The sequence below is a fragment of the Ranitomeya variabilis genome, chromosome 3 (assembly GCF_051348905.1).
Source record: "Ranitomeya variabilis isolate aRanVar5 chromosome 3, aRanVar5.hap1, whole genome shotgun sequence".
Classification (NCBI taxonomy): Eukaryota; Metazoa; Chordata; class Amphibia; order Anura; family Dendrobatidae; genus Ranitomeya; species Ranitomeya variabilis.
In genome coordinates this window covers 380,504,678-380,526,362 of record NC_135234.1, presented here as the reverse complement: position 1 = coordinate 380,526,362, position 21,685 = coordinate 380,504,678, and the positions used below count along the sequence as shown (strand labels likewise).

The following is a 21,685-nucleotide window of genomic DNA, read 5'->3' as shown; positions in this document are numbered from 1 at the left end:
CAATTCCTGATTTGTTTTCTGGGGATAGATCTAAGTTCCTGAATTTCAAAAATAATTGTAGACTGTTTTTTGCTTTGAAACCCCGCTCCTCTGGTGACCCCATTCAGCAAGTAAAAATCATTATTTCTTTGCTACGTGGCGACCCTCAAGACTGGGCATTTTCCCTTGCGCCAGGAGATCCTGCATTGCGTAATGTAGATGCGTTTTTTCTGGCGCTTGGGTTGCTTTATGATGAACCAAATTCAGTGGATCAGGCAGAGAAGATCTTGCTGGCTTTGTGTCAGGGTCAGGATGAAGCGGAGGTATATTGTCAGAAGTTTAGAAAGTGGTCTGTGCTTACTCAGTGGAATGAGTGTGCCCTGGCGGCAATTTTCAGAAAGGGTCTTTCTGAAGCCCTTAAGGATGTTATGGTGGGATTCCCCACGCCTGCTGGTCTGAATGAGTCTATGTCCTTGGCCATTCAGATCGATCGACGCTTACGTGAGCGCAAAACTGTGCACCATTTGGCGGTATCTTCTGAGCAGAGGCCTGAGCCTATGCAGTGTGATAGGACCTTGACCAGAGCTGAACGGCAAGAATACAGACGTCAGAATGGGCTGTGTTTTTACTGTGGTGACTCCACTCATGCTATCTCTGATTGTCCTAAACGCACTAAGCGGTTCGCTAGGTCTGCCACCATTGGTACGGTACAGCCAAAATTTCTTTTGTCCGTTACTCTGATTTGCTTTGTCATCCTATTCTGTTATGGCTTTTGTGGATTCAGGCGCTGCCCTGAATTTGATGGACTTGGAGTTTGCCAGGCGCTGTGGTTTTTTCTTGGAGCCTTTACAGTATCCTATTCCATTGAGAGGAATTGATGCTACGCCTTTGGCCAACAATAAGCCTCAGTACTGGACTCAATTGACCATGTGCATGGCTCCTGCACATCAGGAGGATGTTCGCTTTTTGGTGTTGCATAATCTGCATGATGTGGTCGTTTTGGGTTTGCCATGGCTACAGGTCCATAATCCAGTATTGGATTGGAAATCAATGTCTGTGTCCAGTTGGGGTTGTCAAGGGGTACATGGGGATGTTCCATTGTTGTCAATTTCGTCTTCCCATCCTTCTGAAGTCCCTGAGTTCTTGTCAGATTACCGGGATGTATTTGATGAGCCAAATCCAGTGCCCTACCTCCTCATAGGGATTGTGATTGTGCTATTAATTTGATTCCTGGTAGTAAGTTTCCGAAGGGCCGACTGTTCAATTTATCTGTGCCAGAACACGCCGCTATGCGGAGTTATGTAAAAGAGTCCTTGGAGAAAGGGCATATTCGCCTGTCGTCATCACCGTTGGGAGCAGGGTTCTTTTTTGTGGCCAAGAAGGATGGTTCTCTGAGACCTTGTATAGATTACCGCCTTCTCAATAAAATTACCGTCAAATTTCAGTACCCTTTGCCGCTACTGTCTGATTTGTTTGCTCGGATTAAGGGGGCTAGCTGGTTCACTAAGATAGATCTTCGAGGGGCGTATAATCTTGTGCGTATTAAACAGGGCGACGAATGGAAAACAGCATTTAATACGCCCGAGGGCCATTTTGAGTACCTGGTGATGCCATTCCGGCTTTCTAATGTGTTGTGAATTCGGTTTGTGGGCTCCCCCGGTGGTCTGTTATGGTAGTGTCTCTTATGTGCCTTCCTCCATCTCTGATTACCTGTCGCCACCCTCTTGGGGAGTTTCCTATTTAAGGCTGCTTGGCTGTTAGTCACATGCCGGCCAACAATGTGCTAGTAGCATTCTGTTGCATTCACCTGCCTCAAGTTCCAGTTCAGCTAAGTTGAATTTTGTTTCTTGTTTTGCTATTTTTGTCCAGCTATCTGCAATGTGACTCTTCAGTGCTGGAAGCTCTTGTGGACAGAAAATTACTACTCCAGTGGCATGAGTTGTCACTGGAGTTTAAAGTAATTTCTGGATGGTGTTTTTGAATAGTGATTTTTAGGTCGACCGTGAAGTAACTCTTTCCTGTCCTTCTGCTATCTAGTAAGCGGACCTCACTGTGCTAAATCTGCTGTTCATCCTACGTATGTCATTTCCTCTGAACTCACCGTCAATATCTGTGGGGGCCTACTATCATCTTTTGGGGTTCCTCACTGGAGGTAAGGCAGGCCTGTATGTTCCTCTTATAGGGGTAGTTAGATCTCCGGCTGGCGCGTGGTGTCTAGGGCATCGTAGGTACATCCCCCGGCTACTGTAAGTGTTGGGTCAGGTTCAGGTCACGGTCGACCTTAGTTTCCATCACCCGAGAGCTAGTCCGTTTTGTATTTTTTCCCATGGTCATTGGGGTAACCATAACAGTTTGGCCGGCCAGTAAAAAATCTATGTGTTAAAATATGCACTAAAGTAGGAAGGTGAAGAAAAGGTTTTTTTTTTTTTTCTGTGTTTGAAAGTGCACCTTAGTTTGATCATTTGTATTCCTTGCTTAAACTGCAGTCTTCAGCCTTTTTTTTTTTTTCTCCTCTCCTCTTAACCTCTGAATGCTTGGGTTACACCCATTTGAAACATGGATCCACAGAGTTTAGTTGCGGGTTTGAATAACCTTGCGACAAAAGTACAGAACCTACAAGATTTTGTTATACGTGCTCCAATGTCTGAACCTAAGATTCCTCTGCCTGAATACTTTACCGGAGACAGATCCCGGTTTTTGAGTTTCAGAGAAAATTGCAAATTGTTTTTGTCTCTGAGATCTCACTCTGCTGGTGATCAGACTCAACAAGTTAAAATTGTTATCTCTCTACTGCGCGGCGACCCACAAAGTTGGGCATTTGCATTATCGCCAGGGGATCCTGCGTTGTTAAATGTAGATGCGTTTTTTCAGGCTTTGGGGTTGCTTTATGAAGAACCTAATTTGGAGATTTTGGCTGAGAAAGCCTTGATAGCTCTTTCCCAAGGGCAAGATGAAGCTGAGATATACTGCCAGAAATTCCGTAAATGGTCGGTGCTTACTAAATGGAATGAGTGCGCTTTAGCAGCTAATTTCAGAGAAGGTCTCTCTGATGCCGTGAAGGATGTCATGGTGGGGTTCCCTGTGCCTACAGGTCTGAATGATGCCATGAAATTGGCTATCCAGATTGATCGGCGTTTGCGGGAGCGCAAATCTGTGCACCATATGGCGGGGTCTTCTGAGGAAGAATCTGTGCACCATATGGCGGTATCTTCTGAGCAAAAACCTGTGCACCATATGGCGGTGTCTTCTGAGCAAAGACCTGTGCACCATTTGGCGGTGACCTCTGAAAAGGCATTAGAGCATATGCAATGCGATCGTGTTTTGTCTAGAGGCGAACGTCAAAATTACAGGCGCAAAAATGGATTGTGCTTCTACTGTGGAGATCCAGCTCATGTTATATCAGCATGCTCTAAACGTATAAATAAGGTTGATAAAAAGGTTGATAAATCTTTTTCTACAGGTACCTTGCAGTCAAAATTTCTTTTGTCCGTGACATTGATTTGTACCTTATCATCTGTGACTGTGAATGCTTATGTGGATTCTGGCGCCGCTCTGAGTCTCATGGATTGGTCCTTTGCCAAGCGTTGTGGGTTTGATTTGGAGCCGTTGGAAGTTTCTATTCCCCTGAAGGGTATTGATTCTACACCTTTGGCTAGCAATAAACCACAATATTGGACACAAGTGACTATGCGTCTTACCCCAGACCATCAGGAGATTATTCGTTTCCTTGTATTATATAACCTACATGATGTCTTAGTGCTTGGATTACCATGGTTACAGATTCATAATCCCGTCTTGGACTGGAAATCTATGTCTGTGTTGAGCTGGGGATGTCGGGGTATTCATGGGGATGCACCTTTGGTTCCTATTTCTTCATCTACTCCCTCTGAGATCCCAGCATTTCTGTCAGATTTTTATGATGTCTTTCAAGAGCCTAAAGTTGATTCTCTCCCTCCCCACAGAGAGTGTGACTGCGCTATTGAATTGATCCCCGGTAGTAAGTTTCCTAAGGGTCGCTTGTTTAATTTGTCTGTACCTGAACATACTGCTATGCGGGAGTATATCAGAGAATCCTTGGAAAAGGGTCATATTCGCCCCTCGTTGTCTCCACTAGGGGCAGGATTTTTCTTTGTAGGTAAAAAGGATGGTTCATTGAGACCTTGTATCGACTATCGACTTTTGAATAAGATTACAGTTAAATACCAGTACCCGTTACCTTTACTGACTGATCTGTTTGCTCGTATAAAGGGGGCTAAGTGGTTCACTAAGATCGATCTACGTGGTGCGTATAATTTGGTGCGGATTAAGCAGGGGGATGAGTGGAAGACCGCATTTAATACGCCTGAAGGCCATTTTGAGTATTTGGTAATGCCTTTCGGTCTCGCAAATGCCCCTTCCGTTTTTCAGTCCTTTATGCACGATATTTTCCGTGAATATCTGGATAAGTTTATGATTGTGTATTTGGATGATATTCTTGTTTTTTCGGAGGACTGGGAATCTCACGTTCAACAGGTCAGGAGAGTTTTTCAGGTTTTGCGAGCTAATTCTCTTTTTGTAAAGGGCTCAAAGTGTAGTTTTGGAGTTCAGAGAATTTCCTTTTTGGGATATATTTTTTCCCCTTCATCTATGGAGATGGACCCTGTCAAGGTCCAGGCTATTTGTGATTGGATGCAACCTACTTCTTTGAAGAGTCTGCAAAAGTTCTTGGGTTTTGCTAATTTCTATCGCCGATTTATAGCGGGTTTTTCTGCCATTGCTAAACCTTTGACTGATTTGACCAAAAAGGGTGCTGATGTTGCTAATTGGTCCTCTGCGGCTGTGGAGGCCTTTCAAGAGCTTAAGCGCCGCTTTTCTTCCGCTCCTGTGTTGCGCCAACCTGATGTGTTACTTCCGTTCCAGGTTGAGGTGGATGCTTCGGAGATCGGAGCAGGTGCAGTTTTGTCGCAGAAAGATCCTGACTGCTCAGTAATGAGACCATGTGCGTTTTTCTCCCGAAAATTTTCGCCCGCTGAGCGAAATTATGATGTGGGAAATCGGGAACTTCTGGCCATGAAGTGGGCGTTTGAGGAGTGGCGTCATTGGCTTGAGGGTGCTAGACACCAGGTGGTGGTCCTCACTGACCACAAGAATCTAATTTATCTTGAGTCGGCCAGGCGTCTGAATCCTAGACAGGCGCGCTGGTCGTTGTTTTTCTCCCGATTTAACTTTGTGGTGTCATATCTGCCTGGGTCCAAGAATGTGAAGGCGGATGCCCTCTCTAGGAGTTTTGAGCCTGACTCGCCTGGTGATTCCGAACCTACCGGCATCCTGAAGGATGGGGTGATATTGTCAGCTGTCTCCCCAGACCTGCGGCGTTCTTTGCAGGAGTTTCAGGTGGATAGGCCTGATCGCTGTCCGCCTGGTAGACTGTTTGTCCCTGATGATTGGACCAGTAGAGTTATCTCGGAGGTTCATTCTTCCGCGTTGACAGGTCATCCTGGAATTTTTGGCACCAGGGATTTGGTGTCTAGGTCCTTCTGGTGGCCTTCTTTGTCTCGAGATGTGCGCATGTTTGTGCAGTCTTGTGATGTTTGTGCTCGGGCCAAGCCCTGCTGTTCTAGGGCCAGTGGGTTGTTGTTGCCCTTGCCTATTCCTAAGAGGCCTTGGACGCACATCTCTATGGACTTTATTTCTGACCTTCCGGTTTCTCGTAGGATGTCTGTCATCTGGGTGATTTGTGACCGTTTTTCCAAGATGGTTCATTTGGTACCTTTACCCAAATTGCCCTCCTCCTCTGAGTTGGTTCCTCTATTTTTTCAGAATGTGGTGCGTTTGCATGGTATTCCTGAGAATATAGTGTCTGACAGGGGTACTCAGTTTGTGTCTAGATTTTGGCGGACGTTCTGTGCCAGGATGGGTATCGATTTGTCTTTTTCGTCTGCATTCCATCCTCAGACTAATGGCCAGACTGAGCGTACTAATCAGACCTTGGAGACTTACTTGAGGTGTTTTGTGTCCGCTGATCAGGATGATTGGCTTGACTTTTTGCCATTGGCAGAGTTTGCCCTTAACAATCGGGCTAGTTCTGCCACTTTGGTTTCTCCATTTTTTTGTAATTCAGGGTTTCACCCTCGGTTTTCGTCCGGTCAATTGGAGTCTTCGGATTGTCCTGGAGTGGATGCTGTGGTTGATAGGATGCATCAGATTTGGGGACAGGTTGTGGACAATCTGAAGTTGTCCCAGGAGAAGACTCAACAGTTCACTAATCGTCATCGGCGTATTGGTCCTCGTCTTTGTGTTGGGGACCTGGTGTGGCTGTCTTCTCGATTTGTTCCTATGAAGGTCTCGTCTCCTAAGTTTAAGCCTCGGTTTATCGGCCCTTATAGGATTCTGGAGGTTCTTAATCCTGTGTCCTTTCGTTTGGACCTCCCAGCATCTTTTAATATCCATAATGTTTTCCATCGGTCATTATTGCGGAGGTATGAGGTACCGGTTGTTCCTTCTGCTGATCCACCTGCTCCTGTGTTGGTTGAGGGTGAATTGGAGTATGTGGTGGAAAAGATCTTGGACTCCCGTGTTTCCAGACGGAAACTTCAGTATCTGGTTAAGTGGAAAGGTTATGGCCAGGAGGATAATTCTTGGGTGACAGCATCCGATGTTCATGCTCCCGATTTGGTTCGTGCATTTCATAGTGCTCATCCAGGTCGCCCTGGTGGTTCTGGTGAGGGTTCGGTGCCCCCTCCTTAAGGGGGGGGTACTGTTGTGAATTCGGTTTGTGGGCTCCCCCGGTGGTCTGTTATGGTAGTGTCTCTTATGTGCCTTCCTCCATCTCTGATTACCTGTCGCCACCCTCTTGGGGAGTTTCCTATTTAAGGCTGCTTGGCTGTTAGTCACATGCCGGCCAACAATGTGCTAGTAGCATTCTGTTGCATTCACCTGCCTCAAGTTCCAGTTCAGCTAAGTTGAATTTTGTTTCTTGTTTTGCTATTTTTGTCCAGCTATCTGCAATGTGACTCTTCAGTGCTGGAAGCTCTTGTGGACAGAAAATTACTACTCCAGTGGCATGAGTTGTCACTGGAGTTTAAAGTAATTTCTGGATGGTGTTTTTGAATAGTGATTTTTAGGTCGACCGTGAAGTAACTCTTTCCTGTCCTTCTGCTATCTAGTAAGCGGACCTCACTGTGCTAAATCTGCTGTTCATCCTACGTATGTCATTTCCTCTGAACTCACCGTCAATATCTGTGGGGGCCTACTATCATCTTTTGGGGTTCCTCACTGGAGGTAAGGCAGGCCTGTATGTTCCTCTTATAGGGGTAGTTAGATCTCCGGCTGGCGCGTGGTGTCTAGGGCATCGTAGGTACATCCCCCGGCTACTGTAAGTGTTGGGTCAGGTTCAGGTCACGGTCGACCTTAGTTTCCATCACCCGAGAGCTAGTCCGTTTTGTATTTTTTCCCATGGTCATTGGGGTAACCATAACACTAATGCTCCATCTGTGTTTCAGTCCTTTATGCATGACATCTTCCGAAAGTACCTGGATCGATTCATGATTGTATATTTGGATGATATTTTGGTCTTTTCGGACGATTGGGAGTCTCATGTGAAGCAGGTCAGAATGGTGTTCCAGGTCCTTCGTGCTAATTCCTTGTTTGTGAAGGGGTCTAAATGTCTCTTTGGAGGTCAGAAGGTTATATTTTTGGGCTTCATATTTTCCCCTTCTACTATCGAGATGGATCCTGTTAAAGTTCAGGCCATTTATGATTGGACTCAGCCTACTTCTGTGAAGAGCCTGCAGAAATTCCTGGGCTTTGCTAATTTTTACCGTCGCTTCATCGCTAATTTTTCTAGTGTTGTTAAACCATTGACTGATTTAAACAAGAAAGGTGCGGATGTGGTCAATTGGTCCTCTTCGGCCGTTGAGGCTTTTCAGGAGTTGAAACGTCGTTTTTCTTCTGCCCCTGTGTTGTGTCAGCCAGATGTTTCGCTCCCGTTTCAGGTCGAGGTGGATGCTTCTGAGATTGGAGCAGGGGCTGTTCTGTCTCAAAGAAGTTCTGATGGCTCGGTGATGAAGCCATGTGCTTTCTTTTCTAGAAAGTTTTCGCCTGCTGAGCGCAATTATGATGTGGGCAATCGAGAGTTGTTGGCCATGAAGTGGGCGTTCGAGGAGTGGCGACATTGGCTTGAGGGAGCCAAGCATCGCGTGGTGGTCTTGTCGGATCACAAGAATTTGACTTATCTCGAGTCTGCCAAGCGGTTGAATCCTAGACAGGCTCGATGGTCGCTGTTTTTCTCCCGCTTCGATTTTGTGGTTTCGTACCTTCCGGGTTCTAAGAATGTGAAGGCTGATGCCCTTTCAAGGAGTTTTGTGCCTGATTCTCCGGGAGTTCCTGAGCCGGCTGGTATTCTCAAAGAGGGGGTAATTTTGTCTGCCATCTCCCCTGATTTGCGGCGGGTGCTGCAGGAGTTTCAGGCTGATAGACCTAACCGTTGCCCAGCGGAGAAACTGTTTGTCCCTGATAGATGGACTAGTAGAGTTATCTCTGAGGTTCATTGTTCTGTGTTGGCTGGTCATCCTGGAATCTTTGTTACCAGGGATTTGGTGGCTAGATCCTTTTGGTGGCCTTCCTTGTCACGGGATGTGCGTTCTTTTGTGCAGTCCTGTGGGACTTGTGCTCGGGCTAAGCCCTGCTGTTCTCGTGCCAGTGGGTTGCTTTTGCCCTTGCCGGTCCTGAAAAGGCCCTGGACGCATATTTCCATGGATTTTATTTCAGATCTCCCTGTCTCTCAAAGGATGTCGGTTATCTGGGTGGTTTGTGATCGCTTCTCTAAGATGGTCCATTTGGTACCTTTGCCTAAATTGCCTTCCTCTTCTGATTTGGTTCCATTGTTTTTCCAGCACGTGGTTCGTTTACATGGCATTCCGGAGAACATCGTGTCGGACAGAGGTTCCCAGTTTGTTTCGAGGTTTTGGCGGTCCTTTTGTGCTAAGATGGGCATTGATTTGTCTTTTTCTTCAGCTTTCCATCCTCAGACAAATGGCCAAACCGAACGAACCAATCAGACTTTGGAGACATATCTGAGATGCTTTGTTTCTGCTGATCAGGATGATTGGGTGTCCTTCTTGCCTTTGGCTGAGTTCGCCCTTAATAATCGGGCCAGCTCGGCCACTTTGGTTTCGCCTTTTTTCAGTAATTCTGGTTTCCACCCTCGTTTTTCTTCAGGACAGGTTGAGCCTTCGGACTGTCCTGGTGTGGATTCTGTGGTGGACAGGTTGCAGCAGATTTGGACTCACATGGTGGACAATTTGACATTGTCCCAGGAGAAGGCTCAACGTTTCGCTAACCGCCGTCGCTGTGTTGGTCTCCGACTTCGTGTTGGGGATTTGGTTTGGTTGTCGTCTCGTTATGTTCCTATGAAGGTTTCGTCTCCTAAGTTTAAGCCTCGTTTCATTGGTCCTTATAAGATTTCTGAAATTCTTATTCCTGTGTCATTTCGTTTGGACCTTCCAGCTTCTTTCGCCATCCATAATGTGTTCCATAGGTCGTTACTGCGGAGATATGTGGCTCCTATAGTTCCCTCCGTCGACCCTCCTGCCCCGGTGTTGGTTGAGGGGGAGTTGGAGTATGTGGTGGAGAAGATTTTGGATTCTCGTATTTCGAGATGGAAACTTCAGTACCTAGTCAAGTGGAAAGGTTATGGTCAGGAGGATAATTCCTGGGTGGTTGCCTCTGATGTTCATGCTGCCGATCTTGTTCGTGCCTTTCATTTGGCTCGTCCTGATCGGCCTGGGGGCTCTGGTGAGGGTTCGGTGACCCCTCCTCAAGGGGGGGGTACTGTTGTGAATTCTGTTCTCGAACTCCCTCCGGTGGTTATGAATGGTACTTCGGCGAGTTCTGTCCATAGACTCCCTCTGGTGGCTGTGAGTGGAGCTGCTGGTTCTGAGGTTCTTTCCTCAGCTGACCTCGTTTAGTCCTAGGCTGGCTGCTCTATTTAACTCCACTTAGATCGTTACTTGATGCCAGCTGTCAATGTCCTAGTACTGGTTCAGTTTGCTCTTGGATCTTTCAGATGACCTGTCTACTCCAGCAAAAGCTAAGTCCCTGCTAGCTTATTTTGTTTACCACTGTTTTCTGTCCAGCTTGCTATCATGATTCTGCCTGGCTAGCTGGAAGCTCTGGGATGCAGAGTGGCACCTCCACGCCGTGAGTCGGTGTGGGGTCTCTTTTGCACACTCTGCGTGGTTTTTTGATAGTTTTTTATGCTGACCGCAAAGATACCTTTTCAATCCTCAAGTCTGATTAGTTAAGTCTGGCCTCCTTTGCTGAAACCTATTTCATTCCTGTGTTTGTGACTTCCATCTTAACTCACAGTCAATACGTGTGGGGGGCTGCCTATTTCTTTGGGAAATTTCTCTGAGGCAAGTTAGGCCTTATTTTCTATCTTTAGGGGTAGTTAGCTCTTAGGCTGTGAAGAGGCGTCTAGGCAGAGTCAGGTACGCTCCACGGCTATTTCTAGTTGTTGTGATAGGTTTAGGGGTTGCGGTCAGCAAAGCTCCCACTTCCCAGAGCTTGTCCTGTATTACTAGTTTGCTCATCAGGTCATTCCTAGTGCTCCTAACCACCAGGTCATCATAACAGCTGCCTATCCTTTGGGGATTTTCTCTGAGGCAAGATAGTTTTCCCTTTTCTATCTCTAGGGGTAATTAGTCCTCCGGCTGTGTCGAGATGTCTAGGGAGCGCTAGGTACATTCCACGGCTACTTCTAGTTGCGGTGTTAGGTTCAGGGTCTGCGGTCAGTACAGGTACCACCTTCTCCAGAGTACGTCTCATGCTGCTCTTAGGCCACCAGATCATAACACAGGAGTTCCGCAAAACTGTAACTCCTGCTGGGAACTCAGTAGCGCCGGCAACGGCTGGCGCGGTGTCATTTCCAGGATGGTTTTGATGATGATGGTGGTCTGTCTTCAGGCAGTAGTGGTTGGTCTCTGGTACCTTCCACTGGGCCTAGTCCATGAACTGCAGTGGCCGACAGAGGCACGGGCCAAAGTCCTGTAAGAGCCCAACGTGGCTCTTCAATTATATTCACTGGTGAAGTCAGGTTACAAGTGTCTAGGCAAATAGTCAATGGAAACATCAGGGCACAAGTATCAGTCCCATATGAGGTCACTCTTATATGGCACGTGTACTGTACTCACAGTCATGAAGCACACAGCACCTCGATCTCTGTCAGCTACCAGGTGCGCTGCACTCTTCTCTCTATGTTGTGCGCTGCCTGCTCCCGCCAAGACTGAAGCGCCGACAACCACTGGGGCACTGCTTCTCTGGCGGGGTACTGCACCCCATCTCTCTCTGGCAGCATGCTCTCAGTACTCACTCAACGTTTCACATGTGGCTCCATGGTGACCAACGGGCACTCTGCACGTCTCTCCTCACAGTCTCTGTAAGCGACGGCGGTGGCGGTGCTTGGGCACGGACATGCGCTGTACGGATGCTCCAGGGCCGCAGCACAAACTGGTCCCTGCTGTGCACTATCTGGCTCTGCATGGCTTTGCTCTGCGTGCACGGTTCTGCTCGGTGTGCATGGCTCTACTCTGAAGACGACGGGGGATCCTTCTATACAGCCCATCGCCATGCCAGTATTCTTTTGCGGGGGAAGCAGAGAGCGCCGCTCACCGCTCTGCTCTCTGTGCTGCCCTCCGCACTCCTCTGCAGCGGCGCCAGACTCCTTTGCTTCGCGTGCTTTCTCGTCTTATGCCTCCGATGCTGCACGCCCTTTTTAGGCTCTCCCTGCCTTCGTCAGGAGGAAGGTCCAGCTCACTCAGGTTTCCCTCAGGCAGCAGGGGAAGGTCTGCCCCCTTCAAGCTTCCTCCCAGGAACAGAGGATGCAGCCTTTTTAGTTCCAGACCCGGCATGCAGGTACCCGTGGTCCGGTCGACCTCCCTACACAAGCCAATTCAATGACAATCCTGAAGTGTTGTGCACATGATCAGTAATTTTCCTTGAGTATTTGCAGTGAGTTTTTTTCTGCAGCATGTCAATTCATTGTGCGTTTCTGCAGCATTTTTCACCCATTGACTTCAACTGACTCAGTCAAATCTGCAGCTAAAATGCCGTTATAAACATTGTTTATAAAAGTTAACTTTTAACTTATCTACGTTTTCTACGGTGGAGATTCTTTGCTTCTATTTTGCCTACCTACGTTCCTGACTAGGACGACTCCGGGTGTTTATTTGCAACACGGTGCATGCATTTGGGAGAGCTGACTTTCTTTCTCCTTTTACATTTTGAATCCTATACAGTGCATCATTTGGATAGATCGGTATACAACAAAGAAAATACTAAGGCACCGATTCATCATTTGCAGGTTTTTTTAAATTACTTTACTTTTTTTGTGTTAAGGTATTAGTTGCCGTTTGTTGTGCGCCAAAGTCACAAAAATGGTCTGCGCTTAACGAATTTGGAGCATAGTCAAAGATGGACTTTTTCCTTGTGTTAAACTACTTTTGCAAAAATTGTGGCAAAATTTGGGGGTAATTGAAAATACACCGGGGTTGACTGGAATGAAATTGCATCAAATTTTGCAACTTTTTAGAAGTCTAGACTCTGCCCACAAAGTGGAAAAGAAAAAAAAGACAGGCGAGCATATATAAAATACCGTAGACTTAAAAAAAAGAATTAATAGAGTTATGTCCTCACATTCCACTGTCCCACTGCTTAACCGAAGATGTTTTAAAGGTGACTAAAACGTTGGATTTTATTCTGGTAAGTGCCACCCTTTAATTTCTTTGCATGGATATTCAGTACTGTTGTTTTCTCTTAGGTTGGCACCCGAAGATTGGGGTAATTTAGCCTACAGCGTGTTATCTAAATATATAAAAACGAGTGTATATGTGTGTGTGTGTGTATATCGACGATGATGTCATAATGGTTGCCATGGCGACGATGATATCATAAAGGTTGCCATGGCGAAGAGGATGTCATAATGGTTGCCATGGCGTCGATGTCATAATAGGTTGCCATGGCGACGATGATGTCGGAAGTTGCCATGGCGAAGATGATGTCATAATAGGTATGTAGGCACAGAACTATGGGATGGAGGATGTGTGATGATTATATGAGCACTGGACTATGGGATGGGGGATATGTATGATGGGTATATGGGCACGGGACTATAGCATGGAGGATGTGCGATGGGTATATGGGAACGGGACTATGGGATGGAGGATATGTATGATGGGAATATGGGCACGGGACTATGGGCTGGAGGATGTGTATGATGGGTATATGGGCACAGGACTATGGGATGGAGGATGTGAATGAAGAGTATATCGGCACGGGACTATGGGATGGAGGTTATGTATGATGGGTATATGGGCACGGGATATATAGGATGGAGGATGTGTGATGGGTATATGGGCACAGGACTATAGGATGGAGGATATGTATGATGGGTATATGGGCATGGGACTATGGGATGGAGGATGTGTATGATAGGTATATGGGCACAGGACTATGGGATGGAGGATATGTATGATGGGTATATCGGCATGGGACTATGGGATGAAGGATAACCATTATAATTTGTTATATCAAACCACAGTTAGTTACTATGCCCTGGCAACGCCAGGCTCTTCAGCTAGTATAAAAATAAGCCAAAATCGGGGTCCCTGAATAATGACAAAGAAGAAACAGTAAGTAAATAAATGTTGGGGAATATAAAATAAACAACAAGTAAACATGTAAAGAACATGTACGAATACTACGTATATACTATTCGAAGCAAAAAAAAGTGGTACCAACGACATGTCACTCAATACAAAATGCAAAGTTTTATCTTTAGTAGACAAACATCATATGTAACCATCACTTTTAAGAGAATACATTCGAACAGTTTCACCAAATCAGCCAGGAGGAGAGACTGTAGATTCAAATGGTGATGGGCACAATAGAAAGGTACACTACTCCCAACGTGTTTCCTCTGGTCAAAATTCTTCAGGGGAGTAAAGAACCAAAACAGTTGGACTAAAACCAGTGGGACCACCCCACCATTATGACTAATAGCATCCGCTGATAAGGTACATTACAGTCCACAAAGCGGTGCAACGTTACGCTGGCTGCACCTATCATTTCGATCTCACTTAAATAGAGAAACCTGCGCCGTCCCCAGGAGCTTATTCATGTGCTTCCGCTAGATGGAACGCTGCTTCCGGTAAGTGGAACGCAGACATCACTTCCGGTAATCACGTCACATCCTGGCGGCCACCATAATCACATGACGCATACTGCGCAGAAGGTCCTGCGCTGCACGATAGCAGCCCGAGTGACGCGCATAGCAAAGCATTACACTGCTTGACAACAAGGACAGCAACACAAGGAGGAAGGGGTATTAACACTCGATACTATGTCCCTACAATACAGTATATGCCGGTGTTGGAAAAAACAAATAAATATCGCACCAACAGGAGATCTATTCAATACATATGGGGGACTCCATTTAACAAATAGACATTCCCATAACCTCTTAAAGGATACAGGCAAAAAGCTCATAACCTTTCCATAATATCAAACAACCGGGTTCAGGGAATAACCGTAATCTAATCGCCGTCCAGAAGAAGCACACCCAATGACAGCAGTAGGAGATATTAGAGCAATTGCATTAGCCAGGGAGAATAGCACAGAGCACAAGCAGAGGAGAGGGCAACAGGCCTGCGGATGGAGTATAGAGGAGGCACCAAATAGGAGAAGAATAAAGGGGGTTATAGTTTTTAAGAGGCAGCACACCTAATAAAGGTATACATATCTCCAAATACTGTACACCTAATCATATCACCTATTAAACACTATTTTATAAATGATTAGTGCCTAACAGCGGAGGTTGGCACCCTAAAAACCTGCGCAAGAAGCGCCCCACTCAACGACGGCTGTCCCTACTACACTGACCCTATACCGGCCCTAAAGCTAGAGAAAGCATGAATAGGAGAGTTGCTCGTTGAGGCCTCTCAGGGTAACCGTGTTGATTTGGTAAATCCAGCGAGTCTCTTTCTGAAGGATTCAACCATCCCAATCCCCGCTCCTGTGTGGCACACTGATTTGATCTATTCCAATGAATTTAAGTGCCTTCACATCACCGGTATGTATATCAACATACTCCATCCCACACTGACAGTTCTTCTTGTAGATAATACCCTTAGATCTACAATTAATGAAAGACTTGATCAAAAATGACTTGCCTGTAACATTACTGGTGAAGGTGTTAGTCTGTGTCACAAATTCACAGACCGCACAATCACCACATTTTTAACAACCCTTGATATTAGAGACCAGCCAGTTGTCTCCTGATTGCAGGATATAGTGGCTGTGAACCAGTCTGTCTTTAAGTGAACGTCCTTTTTTATGAGTTATCGAGGGAACTGATTTCATAATTTTGCCTATATCCTCGTCCATCTGCAAAATTGACCAGTATTTACACAAAATCTTTCTCACTTGATAGGCCCTGTTAGAAAACGTAGTGATAAATCTGAAAGTATTTTTGTCAGTCTCTTTTTTAGTTGCGGGATTGAGCAAGCTGGAATGCTCCAGAACTCTGGTCTCACTATATGCTTTTGTAAACACATATTTAGGGTAGCCTCTCTACACAAACCTGTTGCCTAGGTCCTCCGCCTGTTCCTTGAAATCAGTATCATCAGAGCAATTACGGCGAATTGGCATATATTGCCCTTTGGGGATCCCTCTCTTCAATGATGTCGGGTGATTACTTTCCCATCTTAATAACAAGTTTGTTGCCATGGCCTTCCTGCATGTTTTTGTCACCAAACTGCCATCAGTTCTTTTCCGGATCAAAAGGTCCAAGAACGGGATCTGATTTTCACTGATCTCATAAGTAAAGTGTAAATTGAGGTCATTCACATTTAATTTGCCCACAAAATCTTTAATTTGGGTGACATCTCCTTTCCAAAAATATCGTCTATGAAGCTCTCCACAAAAAGACGCTATCACTACCTTCCACGGGGATGTCTCCAAAAATCATGGTTTCCTCCCACCAGCTCAGGAATAAATTAGCATATGCTGGGGCACAGGGGCTCCCCATGGCAGTGCCCCTGAGCTGGTGGAAGAATTTCCTGTTGAACGTAAAGATATTCTTTGATAGACAAAATGTTAATGCTTCCAGAATAAACTCGTTGTGGTTGGAGTACTGACGACCTCTACCCCTTAGAAAATATTCCACTGCCAATAAACCTTTATTGTGGGGAATGGAAGAATATAAAGACTCAATGTCAATACTGGCCAGCACAATATCAGATTCTAGAGTCAAGCCTTCTAGTTTCCTCAAAAGATCATTTGTATCACATATATAGGAATTTAGACTGGTGACTAAGGGCCTGAGGATCCAATCAAGATAGATTATGGGTGAGACTGTCAACCCCTGAGACAATGGGCTCACCTTTTAAAGGGGTCAGCTCCTTGTGGACTTTTGGTAAACAATAAAAGGTTGCCATTATCAGAAAATTGGGGCAAATAAAGTCGTGTTCTTGTTTAGTAATTACGCGACTATCAGGACCTTTTTTAGCCAGTCCCTCCAATTACCGCTAAAAATCCTTTGTTGGATTAGCTGCCAGAACATTATAGCAAGTTCTGTCCTGCAACAATGAGCTACATAATCTGTAGTAGTCATCAGTGTTCATAATAACAATGTTACCCCCTTAATCAGACTGCTTTATAATGTTACGATCCATTACAAGGGTGCATAAAGCGGCCATCTCCGATTTTGTGAGATTGTGTTTGTCCTTATACCTGCGATGTTCAAGATCCCTCAGTTCCTCTGTCACCAGTCTAGAAAATACATCAATTGCACAAAGGTCATTTTGATGGAATTTTTTTACTTTTATTTTTAAGGTCCATAAAAGGACCAAAACCTTCATGGCTGGGGATAGAATCTCCCAGATTAAATAGCAGTCGTCTTCCAAAATATCGTCAGATACTCACAATTCCGAGCAGGTCCGCCTATTCTCACTGGCAAAATGCTTGCGCCATTTAAGTTTACGCATAAATAAATTAAAATCCTTAACAACTTCAAAGGAGTCAAAGTCAGTTGTGGATACAAAGGTTAGACCCTTTGATAATACCGTCATTTCAGTAATTGAGAGGACACGTGTAGAAAGATTAATTATTTGGGGAGAAATTAGGGATTCGAAAGATTGACCAGACTTCTCAGGGGGTAGCCCTCGTCTAAAAAAGTCCCCTCAGCCAATGTCCCTCTGCTATTACTCCTTCGCTTCCACCCCTACCTCTAAATCTCCCCGAGTACAATTAAGGGAGAAGGAAAAGGATGAAAAATAAAAATAAATATAAAAATAAGCCAAAATTGGGGTCCCTGAATAATGACAAACAAGAAATAGTAAGTAAATAAATGTTGGGGAATATAAAATAAACCACAAGTAAACATGTAGAGAACATGTAAAAATACTATATATCAGTATACTGTACGGGACACTATGTGGGGTTATTATACTGTATGGAGGACTATGAGGGGCCCATTATACTGTATGGAGCACTATGTGGCCCATTATACTGTTTGTAGCAATATGTGAGGCCCATTATACTGTATGGAGCACTATGATGGGACATTAGTCTGTATGGAGCACTATATGGAGCCATTATACTGTATGGAGCCCTATCTTTGGCCATTATACTGTATGGAGCACTATGTGGGGCCATTATACTGTATGGAGCACTTTTTGTGGCCATTATACTGCATGGAGCACTACGTGGGCCCCATTACACTGCATGAACCAATTTTTATGTCCATTATACTGTATGGAGCACCATGTGGGGCTATTATACTGTATGGAAGGCAATGCAGGGCCCTGTTATACTATACGGAGGACTATATGGGGCTATTATATTGTATGGAGCACTATTTGGGGGCCATTATACATTATGGAAACCAATGAAGTAATACTGTATGGAGGACTATAAGGGGCTTATTAAGTAAGGGCTCATGCGGATGTCTGTGCAAAACAGTTTGAATATGGACCTCTAATGCACTTCCTGTGGCTTTTCTGATTGCAGCATGACAGCTTCAAATACTTCTTTGAGGCTGTTACACTCGGATGATGAGTGCCACAGCCAGTTAGTGCACTGAGGTCTGAAATCCCCGGACATCTGCGTGAGCACTTACTCGTGCAGAGCCAGAACAAGGCTCCCACAGATTTACATTGAAAACTTATGGTCAGTCAGGAGCTACGGTCACAAGATGGTGCAACGGGACCATAGAGGCACCAGGAAGATCAGGAGATGGTGGATAGTAAGCACTATATTAGGGGCAGGGAATACGCATTAGTGATATCACGCTAGTGGGTGAAATAACAAATACCGCCAGAGTGGTGCTTTAATGCTCTCTTTTTTTCTCAGCAAATTCTGGTAAAAGAAGTTTGAAAAAGAGACAGAAATCTAGATATTATGATGTTGCATAGATAACTATTGAAATTTGATTCCAATATTTGTGCAATTGATTCATGTTAGCATTACATCAGGTCAAATGTCAATGCTGAATCACAGATTCTTTATCTTCCTTGTGCATGGCTGCGGTTGTTCCCAAGATCCTGATCTTTGTGCAGATGAAGTGAAAATGAAACAAGAATGTAAATATAATACGTACATAAAAAACGACTTTCACGCCATTTGGCTGGATATCATCTTCCTCCTGAGTTACAAATAGAATATGCATATTGTGATATAACAATATCGATTAAAGTTAGAATACAGAATAAAGCCTCTAAGCGCTTGTTCACACGTTGCATTTTGTTGACGCATTTTTTCAACAGGGGATAAAACACAGTACGGTATTTTACATTACCAGAAAGTGAATGAGATTTATGAAATTTCATCCACATGCAGCTTATTTTTTTCCTTGCGGAATTGAACCTTCAAGAAGTTTTTTTCAGATCTGCAGCAGACAATCCCTTCAGATTTTTTGCAGCGTTTTTCACGCTTTCAAATTAATAGGAAAATAGAAAGGCACCAAAAACGCATGGAAAACATGGCTTTTTACACAGCCTTTTTCTTGTCACCTCTTCTGCAGCAGAAAAATCTGCTGTAAATACTATGTGTGTCCACAGCACAGGGAAATGACACAAAATCTGGACGACAGTATCAGGACACACCTCTTTATCACTGATGTTAGGTTCTTCATTCAGTGCCACTGGGACTGGTGTATAAAATCCAGCACCCAGCCATGCCGTCTGCCTCGATAAACATTTCTGATGGAACGGCTCGTACTACAGGGCTCACTGAATTTGAGAGTGGCCCGTAATGGGGTGCCACCATTGTAGTTTGTGACATTTCTTCCCTCCTACATATTCCACAGTCATCTTTTGAGTGATTTTATTGAAAAGTAGAAACATTTAAGAACCACAGAAAGTGGGCCATGAAGCAACAGGCCATGTAGAGTTACGGAGCTGACTCATTAACGGCAGAGCTTCATGACATGGGCCTCCAGGACTGAGCAGCATGCAAGCCTTACATCACCAAGCGCAATGCAAAGCGCCAGATGGAGTGATGTAAAGCTCGTCACCTCCGGAAGGACTCTGGAGCAGTGGAAATGTGTTCTGCGGAGTGACAAATAACACTTCTCTGTCTGGCAGTCTGATGGGCAAATCCGGGTTTGGTAAAATGTAAGGAAAATGTTACCTCTCCTGACTGCATTATGCCAAGTGTCAAATTTGGTGGAGAAGGGATAACGCTATGTCGTTGTTTTTCAGCAGTTTGGCCTCAGCCCCTTAGTTCAAGTGAAGAGAAATCTGAATGCTTTAGCATACCAAAACATTTCGGACAATTGTATATTTCCATCTTTGTAGGAATAGTTTAGGAAAGGCCCTTTTCTGTTCTGACATGGCTGTGACCCAGTGCACAGAAGGTCCATAAAGGCATGGCTGGATGTGTTTGGTGTGGAAGAATATGACTGGTGACAAATTTCTAAAACGCAAGAAGAAGGGAGATCTTTATACAGGCCAATCTAAAAGACATGAGTGACTTAAAGGGAATCTATCAGTAGGATCAACCTTCCTAAGCCGTCTATATGGGCATGTAGGTCATAGGAACCTGAATAAAATAATACCTTGATATCTGAGATCCGAAGTCTTATTCCTGAGATATCCACATTTTTCTTGTATTCAAATGAGCAGTTCAAGGACTATGGGCAGGACATAGATCTGCATGAGAATCTGCCTCCAGAGCCTACTATAAATGAAAGGGAGTGTTGCCAGTGTGATGTGTAATGCCCGCTCTCTGCTCTCATGATCTCAGGGTAGAGCTGTGTGATTATACCTGACACATCTGCAGGTTCCTCTCAGCTTCAATCTCACAGGCAACTAATGGTGCAATATTGTTGCAATCCAGCAGAGCTCAGAGAGCTGCATCTACTAATGTGTTTGCTATGAAAAAAAGTTCTGCTGTTCTGTGTTAATTACATGTCTCACACTGCTGATACCCCCTTTCATTTAAAATAAGCTCTGGAGGCAAATTCAGAGTGATCTATGTCTGGCCCATGGATCTTAACAGCTCATTTACATATTATAAAAACATGGATTTCTCTGGATTAAAACATCAGATTTCAGATATCCAGTATCATTTTATTCAGCTTCCTATGACTATATATAGATGGCTTAGAAAGGACGATACTACTGAAAGAATCCCATTAATGGGGCTTTCCAAGCTGAGAAAAAAAGTTGCAGGTACTCTCTGTGACTGCAGACTGCTGAATTATGACAGTGAGAGATATGTGAATCCCCAGTATTCCTGCTGTCTCATGACAATTAGACTCTCCTCTGTTTCTTTCAATGTTATGCTAATAGAAGAGCATGAAAGTCTAGTCGGCACATGACTGCAAGTATGCAAATCACATATATACGGTCATGTGACCACACACACTTGCACTGTGATTCCTGACAGTGTGCACATCACACACTGTCACAATTTGCTAGTCTTCAGTCACACAGTGTGACTGCAGACTTTTCTTCTAAGTCCAAAGAAACCCTTTAAGCCTTGTTTAAATAGAGCCAGTACATCTTCCAGCATCACCGCACCAGTGTGAGGAAACTTCATAAAGATCTTGTCTGTGAGCTGTGACTCTACATTTACTACAAGGGCATCTTGGTTCATAGCACACACATTAAATGCAGATAATGAAGGTTTACTAAGGCTGTGGGAAGAAGTTAGGAAGATCTGTAGGTTCCTTCTGATCAACAGAGCTCCAATGTTCATGCACATAAGAGGTAGGTGGTAAAATACTAAATATTACACATTTACAGTTATCAGCATTAAATCCAACTAAGTTCCTAGTTTATTAAAGCCATTAGTTCAATGGGGTTTTCACTTTAAAATAAGTGCACTCCAATGCTTTTATATATGTACAGGCGCATCTCACAAAATTAGAATATCATCACAAAGCTACGTTAATTTATTTCAGTTCTTCAATACAAAAAGTGAAACTCATACATTATATAGAGTCATTACAGAGTGATCTATTTCAGGTGTTTATTTCTGTTAATGTTGATGATTATGGCTTACAGCCAATTAAAACCCAAAAGTCATTATCTCAGTAAACTAGAATACTTTATAACACCAGCTTGAGAAAATGATGTTAAAATCTGAAATGTTGGCCTACTGAAATGTATGTTCAGTAAATGCACTCAATACTTGATCGGGGCTCCTTTTGCATCAATTACTGCAT

At 44.5% G+C, this 21,685-nt stretch overlaps 1 protein-coding gene across 7 annotated transcripts in view; it reads right to left on the bottom strand.

Moving 5' to 3' along the window:
- The window catches only part of SPOCD1 (SPOC domain containing 1), a 250,479-nt gene that overhangs the window by 200,994 nt on the left and 27,800 nt on the right, over positions 1 to 21,685 (bottom strand). For 3 of the 7 annotated variants that reach the window (XM_077299608.1, XM_077299609.1, XM_077299612.1), the window contains one exon: positions 18,614 to 18,658. The exons of the other annotated variants lie outside the window; for them this stretch is intronic. In XM_077299608.1, the coding sequence (XP_077155723.1) occupies positions 18,614 to 18,658 (45 nt within the window). The remainder of the gene's footprint in view (positions 1 to 18,613; positions 18,659 to 21,685) is intronic. 7 annotated transcript variants of the gene reach the window in all.